The 10,165-nt window shown below is 48.4% G+C and overlaps 1 protein-coding gene across 1 annotated transcript; it reads left to right on the forward strand.

Moving 5' to 3' along the window:
• The first annotated feature begins 377 nt into the window (after positions 1–377).
• MBOAT4 (membrane bound O-acyltransferase domain containing 4) lies at positions 378–5,146 on the forward strand. Its single transcript, XM_040994230.1, is given in 3 exon segments — positions 378–630; positions 2,716–2,940; positions 4,183–5,146. Coding segments are annotated over 3 exon segments (1,344 nt in total). The 5' UTR covers positions 378–475.
• The last annotated feature ends 5,019 nt before the right edge of the window (positions 5,147–10,165 follow it).

The raw sequence follows: 10,165 nt of genomic DNA on the forward strand, positions 1-10,165 counted from the left end.
AACGGAGGCAGCAGCTCCACCCGCCGTACCACCCTGAGCACCTTCATTCTCCGCTTCCAGAACCTGCCTCCTTTCCTCCTGCTCACCTCATTCCTCCTGCCCGTGCAGGGAGCTGCCCAGCGTCAACTGGAAAACGAGATATTTTCCTTACCTAGTGAAGAGAAAATGGCAGGACAAAGACTGGAAAAACAAACAATGGCCAGTGTCAACGGAAGGTGGCCGCAACTTCTGAGAGCTGTGCTTTTAGCAGCTATTATTAAGTGATGATAATCCCAAAAGAGGTTTTGGTTTCCAGGGTGCAGTTCCCCTTATCAAAAAAGCCAGCTTCCATACTGCTTGTAGGTGGTGCTTCTGTTCGGTTTTTGTTCACGCAGACCTTCCAAACACACACACACAGAGACCAACTGACTGACCTTATAAAAAGTCCAGAGAGAGCGCCTGGCTGACGTTTCTCTCGCAGGAGGCTGCACTGAGGATGCTGGACGTGACCGTGTCCTGGGTTCCAGTTCCAATGCATTGGCTGCAGGCACCCCCCCTCCACCCCATGTCACTCTATCAAGGAGCCGCTTTCCCTTTCGCACTGTTGTTTAGTCACCTCTGTAGCAAGGACTCATTTTCTGCCAATGCCAGGTAGGTAGGGCGTGGGGGAAAGGGGAGTGGGGGTGCTGCCAACTTAAGCCTTCCATCCAGGTCAGAAAATACAACAGGCCTCAGGCCTGGAGACTGCCTGGTAGTTGTGCTGTCCGCCTGCACCTCTGACGGCCGGTTGTTTGCGAATGACCATGAATAACAGAGGAAATGAATGTGGTACCTGCGTTGACTCAAAGCTTGATAGGTTCACATGGAATGGCAAGTGGATAATAAACTCTGTGGATGAGGTGGATGCTGGGATGGCACAGGGCTCTTCCCAGGTGTGCGACTCTAGATTCCAGTCCTAGCACTCCTCATGTTGGCAAATTTTATTATCCATTTCTTTTTTTTTAAGTAAAATTGAATTTTATATAAGGTAATACTTAAGTTACGTAAGTAATTTGTAAGGAAATGTAAAATTACTTGTTATTTATTTGAGAGGCAGACAGGCTGACGTGAAGAGAGGACTCCTGGCTGTTGGGTCACTACCCAGATTCCCACAACGGTTAGGACTGGGCCAAATGGGATCCCAGTTTCCCCAATTACTCAAGCCCCCACCACTGCCCCCTCGGCTGTGCATTAACAGGAAGCTGGAGTCAGAGGCAAGAGGCAGGTATTGAACCCAGGCACCCTGAAGTGCACAGGCACTTAAAAAGAGAGAGCTTGATTTATTCATTTATTTGAAAGGCAAAGAAAGGTACAAGAGAGGGAGAAATATTCCGTCTACTGCCTCACTCCCCAGATGGCTGCAAAGGCCAGCCCTGAGACAGGCTTTGAAGTCAGGGGCTAAGAGCGTCTTCTGGGTCTCCCACATGGATGCAGAGTCCCAAAAATACTTGTACCACCCTCTGTGCTTTCCCAGGCCATAAGCAGGGAGATGGATTGGAAATGGGGTAACCGGGACACAAAGTGGCAGCCACAAGGTACCAGTGTTGCAGGCAGCAGCTTTAACTGCTACACCATGATCTGGCCTGGAGTCCGGGCACCTTAACAAGTGCCTTAATCATGAGGCTTAGCATCACCCCCATAAATGTGCTTTTGTTTTTTTTTTTTAAGTCTTTGTATGATTTATCAGAGAAATGAAATAAAACAAAATTTGTGGGCCTGGCTCTGTAGCCTAGTGCCTTAAGACCTCACCTCATCCCATATGGGCACTGGTTCATATCCTAGTAGCCCTGCTTCCCATCCAGCTCCCTGCTTGTGGCCTGGGAAAGCAGTCGAGAATGGCTCGAAGCCTTGGGCCCCTGCACCCATGTGGGAGACCTGGAAGGGGCTCCAGGCTCCTGGTTTTGAATTGGCTCATCTCTGGCTGTTGCAGTCACTTGGGGAGTGATTCATCAGAGAGAAGATCTTCCTCCTTTTCGTCCTTTCTCTATATCTGACCTTCCAATAAAAATAAATCTTAAAAAAGAATCTTGTTAGGTTACCCACATCTCAATTTGGGCTTCAGAATTATTGTTACTAGAGATTTGACAAATTTATTATAATTTTTTTTAATATCCAATAACCTCAATGCATTAAATGGTCTCACTTTAAAAAAGAAAAAGAAAACAACAACAAAAAAACCCAACTTCTCTAGATTATCCTTCGTAACATGGAAACCCACAGTCAAAGGGCCACCTCCTAATAAAGTGCTTATTCTGGAAACTAGGGTTTTTATATATTGAGATTTCTAACAATGCCTTGGTTGATGCAAAGAAAAATCAACTGAGCCATAGCCTTGCCAGACATGTCCTATATGTGCAGGAACAGACTGCAAGAGACATGATCTGCAGGGACGGTGCAGACTTGCCAGAGAACACGATTCCATTTTAAAATAAAGGGCACTGCAAGGATGTGATCAATACAAAGACTTTCTAAGCACGGGTTGCCTTGGGTGGGCATGAAAGAGACGGCTTCCCAAGGTCACTGAGGCAGAAGCCACAGTATGTCTTCTGAGGGAACAAATTGCCCTTGGCTCGTTGTCCCAAAAGGTCAAAAAGCCGAGTGATGCAGCATGGCTCCTGCGGGCGGTCGGCGGGGTCTCCCTCCCTGTGGGCCGGCGGGTTTGCCCCTGTTCTCGCCAGCCTTTCCCCTTTCTTTCAGGTACCTCTTTCTGCTGACGGGAGGGGGCGCCCTTGCCGCGGCTGCCATGGGGCCCTACGCGGCGCTGGTCTTCATCCCGGCTGTCTGTGCTGTGCTTCTGGTCTGCTCGCTCGGCCCACAGGCCGTCCACAGGTGGACCTTCCTCTTCCAGATGAGCTGGCAGACCCTGTGCCACCTGGGGCTGCAGTACACCGAGCATTACCTGCAGGAGCCACCCTCCACCGGGTAAAGCCACTTGCTGATTTGCTTGTCCGGAGCTGGACAGCGATGAACACGCAGCGTGACCGTCAGGGAGAAAACCTAGTGTTGGAGTGGCCATTTCTTCTGGTGGCGTAGCGTGACCTTGAACCTCTCTCAGACAATGACTTTTTTTGGGGGGGTGGAAATCAGGGTAGCTGGGATTTGAACCTGATATAGAATGCCATTTAAAAATTATAAAATAACTAACATTAAAAATAAAATAATTTAAATGGCATTATATACATATTTAATATATATTATATATATGGCAGGAGAAGAAGAGGAAACAGAAAGATTTTCCATCAACTGGCTCACTCCCCAAATGGTCGCAATGGGCAAAGCTGAGCCAATCTGAAGCCAGGAGCCAGGAGATTCCTCCAGCTCTCCCATGTGAATACAGGGACCCAAGTGTTTGGGCCATTCTCTACTGCCTTCTCAGGCCATAAGCAGGGAGCTGGATGGAAAGTGGAGCTGGGACATGGACCAGCACCCATATGGGATACTGGTGCTTGCAGACAGGGGATTACAGCCATTGTACCAACCCCATAGGATATCACTGTTGCAAGCAGTGGCCTAACCCAGCTGGCTGTGATTTTTTTTTTTTTTAAGATTTTGTTTGAATGGTAGGGTTTGAGGGAGGGACTTTGACCCTTCAGCTCACTGCTCAGATGCCTGCAGCAGCTTTACTGACTGTAGCAAGAAGCCCACTGTTAGCAAAACTTGGCAGCACAATCTTTGGCCATGACGCAGCAGGTGCTTGTGGAATGGATGACCACACCTCTCGCTGTCATAGGCTCACCGTGCATCCTCCTGCATGCCTCAGAACCAGCCCCGACCCAGGCAGGGTCCTACAGGGAATACCATCTCCAACTTCCCAGGGCTTCCTCATCACCCTCAAGTTTTCTTTCTTCTCTGGCAAATCTCTCCCAAGTTGCGGGTCCTCATCTTTACAAGCCTTTTTTAGAAATATTACCCTCCACATTCCCCCATAATGTTTCTTGTCGTCCTTTAGCGTATGTCCCTGGCTCATGCTGAATGTGACATTTGGTCCTGTACAGAGCTGAGCAGGGCTCTCAGTTCATCCTTGTCTTAGAGGGGGCGCTGTAGCCCTGCCCCTTGCTCTATGATCACACGTGACAGGCTGGAATAGAAGAATAGAAGAGTGTTTTCACACTAAAATATATATATATATATATATATATATATATATGTATATATATCTTTCAGGTTCTGCATCGCTCTTTCTTCACTCATGCTCTTGACGCAGAGGGTCACGTCGCTCTCGCTGGACATTGGTGAAGGGAAAGTGGAGGTGGCATCGGGCGGTGACAGGAACAGGTGCACTGTGTGGGAGCGTCTGTGTGCGGCGTTACCCTATCTCAGCTACTTGCTGTTCTTTCCTGCTCTCCTCGGAGGTCCTCTGTGTTCCTTCCAGCGATTCCAGGCTCGTGTTCACAGCTCCAGCTCTGTGGGTCTCAGGCACTTGTTCCAGACTCTGTTCTGGAAAGGCCTGCAGGTCCTGGGACTGGAGTGCCTCAAGGCGGCCGTGAGGGGACTGCTGCGTGCAGGGACTGGACTCGCCCAGTGCCGGCATCTCGAGTGCGTCTCTACCATGTGGGCCACAGCTGTGTTCTTCCGACTCACCTACTACTCCCAGTGGCTGCTGGATGAGTCCCTCCTCCATACAGCAGGCTTTGCGGCTGGCTGGGGCCAAAGCCCCGGTGAGGATGGCTTTGTCCACGACGCGGACATCTGGACGCTGGAAACGACGCACAGGCTAGCCTTGTTCACCAGGAAATGGAACCAAAGCACGGCTCTGTGGCTCAGGCGGCTGGTCTTCCAGCGCAGTGGGCTGTGGCCGTTGTTCCAGACCTTCGCTTTCTCTGCCTGGTGGCACGGACTCCATCCAGGGCAGGTGTTCGGTTTCCTTTGCTGGGCTGTGATGGTAGAAGCTGACTACCTGATTCATGCCTTTGCCAGTTCATCCATCAGGGCCCAGCCCCTGCGCTTGCTCTATCGGGTTGTCACCTGGGCCCACACTCAGCTCATCATGGCGTAAGTGATGCTGGCCGCGGAAGGGAGGAGTCCCTCCTTTCTCTGGCTGCTGTGCAATTCATACAACAGCATTTTCCCTGCAGTGTACTGTGCGTTGCTTTTTCTGCTAGCAAAGAGAAAGCACAAATTGCACTAACTTTTAGAAAAATATTTATCTCTTTATTTGAAAGGCAGAGCTGCAGAAAGAGACAGGAAGAGAGACCTTCCATTCCCAGTTCATTGCCCCGAATAGCCACAACAGGCTGGAGCACGGAAATCCCGGTGGGTCTCCCCTGTGGGTCTCCCCCGTGGGTCTCCCCCGTGGGTGCAGCACCCAAGCAGTTGCATCATCTTCCATGGCTTTCCCAGGTGCATTGGCAGGGAGGTGGATCTGAAGTGAAGCAGCTGGGACTTGAACTGGTGGCCAAATATGGGCCACAATCCTGGCCCCCAAATGTAACTGGCTTCTTTCTCTGTGTGAGTCTGTTAGGCAGAGGTTAGAAAAGTACCAGTGTGCGTGTTTGAACTTCTCCATAAGGAGAGGCTGTTTCAGGAATTAAGTGGATAAGCCATATGACCTGGCTTAGAAATTGGTGGGTCAAGAGCCCAGCGTGGTAGCCTGGCAGGTAAAGTCCTTGCCTTGCACACCTGGAATCCCATATGGGCACTGGTTCTTATCCTGGCAGCCCCTCCGGCCGCTGCGGCCACTCAGTAAGTCAACTGATGGAGAATCCTCCTCTCTGTATCTCTGCCTCTCTGTATGTCTGACCTTCCAATAAAAATAAAATAAATCTTAAAAAAAAATAAATTGGTGGGTAGCTTCAGGACGTGATTACTGTGTCAGTCACTGGGGCATATCAAGCCACTTCCTAGCTCATTGCCGGCAAGCTTCTATTCCACGGCACTAAGGATGCAAAACAGGAAAAGAAATGGTTTCTTGCTTCAGGGCCTCCTTTTGGGTGGGCAAAGTTCAAGGCCAGTGATACAGTGAACACAAGGCATTGTGGGTGACCAACAGAACATACCTGGACACCCAGGAAGGAGCCAAGCATCCTGTGGACCCACTTAATCCTGGAGCGTGAATCTGAACTATATGAAAGTGAACACAAACCTCAGTGACATCATGATGGACTTAAGACCAGCTTATACGTTTGAACTTGTCCTTAAATTTCAGGATTTTGAAACATCTGGTCAGAATTTTGAAATCTGAAAAAATGTGACCTGAAAATAGGAAGGCTGATGTTATTTCTGGAAAGCGTGTTGCCAGAGTGCCAATTCAGGTCTTGTCACTACTACATACACACTGATCACATGCAACACTGACTCGTGTCTGCTCTACACAGTGACCAGGGGCAGGACACGCATGCGCTTTCAGTGTAACTTCTTGACATGTGCTAAATAACTCCTCCAGTTTCTCAGTCTATCTTAAAATAACACATGGGGTTAGTGTTGTAGCATAGCAAGTTAAGCTGCTGCCTTCAATGCCTGCATCCCATGTGCATACCTGTTGAAGTCTTAGCTGTTCCACTTGCAAACCAGCACCCTGTTGATGTGTCTGGGAAAGTAGCAGAAGATGGCCTGAGAGCTTAAGCCCCTAGTACCCTTGTGGGAGATGTGGAAAATGCTTCTGGCTCATCCTTCTCACTAGATTGCTATCTCTTCCATCCTAAGAAATACTATAATACTGGGGCGGCTGCTGTGGCTTGGCAGGTAAAGGTCACACCTGTGGTGCTGGCATCCCATGTGAGTAAAATTTTTAAAGAATCTTTTGAGAAGCTGGCATTGTAGCATAGTGAGTTAAGCTGCCATTTCTGATGCTGGCATCCCAGATTAGAGTGCCAGCACAAGTCCTGGCTATTCTGCTTCCTTTCCAGCTCCTTGTTAACATACTCGGGAAAACAGTAGGTGGTGGTCTAAGTCCTGAACCCCGGCTCCCATATGGGAGATCTGAATGGCGTACTTGGCTTTAGCTGGCTCAGCCCTAGGCATTGAGGCCATTTGGGGAGTGAACCCAGCAGGTGGGAGAGCTCTCTCTCTCATAAATTAATCATGAAAGAAAATCCTTTGTAATGTACTCAGAATATGTGCCAGTTTCTGTATATATATATACAGAGGATGGTTTTCAAAAAGACACTGATGGATTGAAACCTTTTGACATGCAATCTGGCCTCCAGATCTCTCTCGCTGCTGATGGGCAGGAGTCATTTCTACTCCTCTGACTGGTTAAACCAGGCCGTCTACTTCCTTCCCTTTCTGATCGCATCCCACAGGGAGTGCAAACAGCTGTGTGACCTGAGGGAATTGGTCTGAGATGGAGGCCACCTGTTTGTACAAGAGAAGGCTGGAAAGCAAGATGGCAGAGAGCAGACACATGGCCACTCCCTGGGGTCTTGTTTTGTCACCTGACCCCTTCAGTTCCTTACTCCTGCCCCAGCTCCTCCCACAAAATGGCAACTTAATTTAGCCTGTCCTGTGCCCTACTAATTCTTGCACTCCCCACCCCCGCCCACTTGCCTCCCAAGTGCCCTTTGCCACAGGTCTGGTATCGCCTGCTTGTTAACCTTTCTTGGTAATTTGCTCTGACCTCACCACCAGCCTTGGACTTGAGAATTTCTTTTCCTTGCTCCATCCAGAAGTGGCTTCCAGGTGACTGCTGCTTTCGGTCCCATTCTGGCCTGCTGTGGACTGCAGCAGAGAGGTATTTTAACATATCTTGTCATCCTCAAGGTGCAAGTGGGCAGCAGACTGTCCTGCCAACCTGCCAACCTTGAGTGATCTTTCTCTCCCCTGTCCCCACTCTCATGTGAGGGGTCCGGGCAGGACCTAGGAGAGATCAGACAACGAGCAGCTTGTTGATGATGAGGCAGGTAGATTTGCTGGGTGTGAATGAACCCATTTGATCCCTGCATTCATGGGTACATCATAAATACCAGCAGATGAAGGGTTTTGCAATGACCATTGCCATAGAGAAGCTAAGTGACCAGCATCAGTGATGATCAAGATTAAATCACCAACAGGAGATGGTGAATTCAGTCAAGTTCTTGGCCGGTCTGCAACATAGCCGAGGGCACAGGAAGCTCAGCTCTTTATAGCCTGTGAGGTGATGATCCAGTGATCACATTTTGTGCAAATGTTTTTCCAAACATTCAGTAGCACCTATCTCCAAAACATTTTAAAGGAAATAATGTAGTGACCCCTACTGCTTCAGCATTTTCTTCCTAATCATTGCAGACTCTACTGTAAGCAAAGCTGCCCCATGGGGTAGTGGCCAGACCCCTTCTCTGGGAGGCTGGGGTCTGGTCCAGTCCATCCCAGCACCAACCAGTTGTGTAACTGGAGTGTGCCCTCTTATGTAAAAGTTTCCTTGTGTTCTCAACCAGATGAATTGAATATCCTCTTGTTTAGCTTTAAAACGAAAGGTATTATATCCTGTCCATTAATGAAAAGCATGTTCCTTCCAACCTGCCCCTATTCATCTACTAAAGATTTTACAGGAAGAAATAGAAGAAAACCTGTTGAGCTCTTTAGATTCTTTATAAAGAACCAGCATTAGAGCCGGTTGAACACTGGCTAATCCTCTGCCTGCAAGCGCTGGGATCCCAATGGGCACCGGTTCATGTACCATCTGCTCCACTTCCCTTCCAGGTCCCTGGTTATACCCTAGGAAAGCAGCAGAGGACAGCCCAACGCCTTAGGACCCTGCACCTATGTGAGAGACTGGGAAGAAGCTCCTGGCTTCTGATTGGCTCAGTTCTAGCCATTGCGGCTGCTTGGGGAGTGAACCAGTGGATGGAAGATCTTTGTCTCTCATTCTCTCTATAAATCTGTCTTTACAATAACAATAAATACATCTTAAAAAAAAAAAAGAACTGATATTTTCTCTGATGTTCCTTTTACTTGTTCCTCACTATATAAAAAGAATGATGTGATATTTTTATGGCTCATCAAAATACAGTAAACACTCTGGTTTACTGTAATAAATGTAATAAAACATTTTGATGTCTTGCATCCCTTCCTGAATAATAGTTTTAATTTTTTAGCAACTGATAACTTACACCAAGGCCTATTTTCTAGCAACAATCATATTAACTGTTAGGAACTTGTGTTGCGCACAGCAGGTGAAACCGCCTGTTCAGGACATCCACAGCCCATGTCAGAGTCCTGCTTTGAGTTCTGGTTATTCTGCTTCTGATCCAGCTTCCTGTGAAAGCATTTAGGAGGCAGAAGATGATGAATCAAGCCCTTGACTGCCTGCCACCCACATGGGAGACCCAGACTGATCTCCTGGCTCTAGACTTAGTTTGGCCCAGCCATCACTGTCATGACCAACCTGGGAGACAACCAGCAGGTGGAAGATCTCTCCGTCTCTGTCTCTCTCTGGCACTCTGCCTTAAAAAAAATTTTCTTTTAGAGCCAAAGATACCTAACAATGCCAGACTGTGTCTTCAGAAGTGTGTTTGCTCACCTTACCTGGTGTTTGCTGCACCTGTTTCTTCAGAAACACTTTTTAAGCACCAGTAATTGAGCTAATCACATGTTTATGTGTGTGTTCTTTGCAAGGAGTTGGTGTAGTTCATATGAGCCAGGTGTCCCCTTGGCTTAATTTGCATGGCTTATCTGAGTACACCAACCTGAGTGCTTGGATGGATCCACCAGCCTGAAGAGATATGGTGGGGTCTCCTGGTGTCCTGTGTTTTTGCCCCATAGCTTTGCTTCTGTATTATCCGAAACTTAGATTGCATTTCCTTATAGATGAGCATGGTGCTGGCTCCTATTGGTGACACTCATTTAATCTATAATAATTTAGTTTGAATTATTCTTGCAGTCAAGATGGGCAAGAAGAGAAAGGGCAATTGCCTAACCATACATACACATATTTAAAGATTTTTTTTTTGAAAGTCAAATATACAGAGAGGAAGATCTTCTGTCCAATGATTCACTTCCCAAGTGGTCGCAATGGCTGGAGCTGAGCCAATCCAAAGCCAGGAGCCTCTTCCTGCTCTCCCATGAGGGTGCAGGGTCAAGAGGCCTTTGGGCCATCCTTGACTGCTTTCCCAGGCCACAAGCAGGGAGCTGGATGGGAGTGGGGCTGCCGGGATTAGAACCGGTACCCATATGGGATCCCTGAGCATGCAAGGCGAGGACTTCAGCCTCTAGGCTACCGTGCCAGGCCCCC

Source organism: Ochotona curzoniae, unplaced genomic scaffold (genome assembly GCF_017591425.1).
Source record: "Ochotona curzoniae isolate NIBS_2020 unplaced genomic scaffold, NIBS_Ocur_1.0 contig_899, whole genome shotgun sequence".
NCBI classification, from domain to species: Eukaryota; Metazoa; Chordata; class Mammalia; order Lagomorpha; family Ochotonidae; genus Ochotona; species Ochotona curzoniae.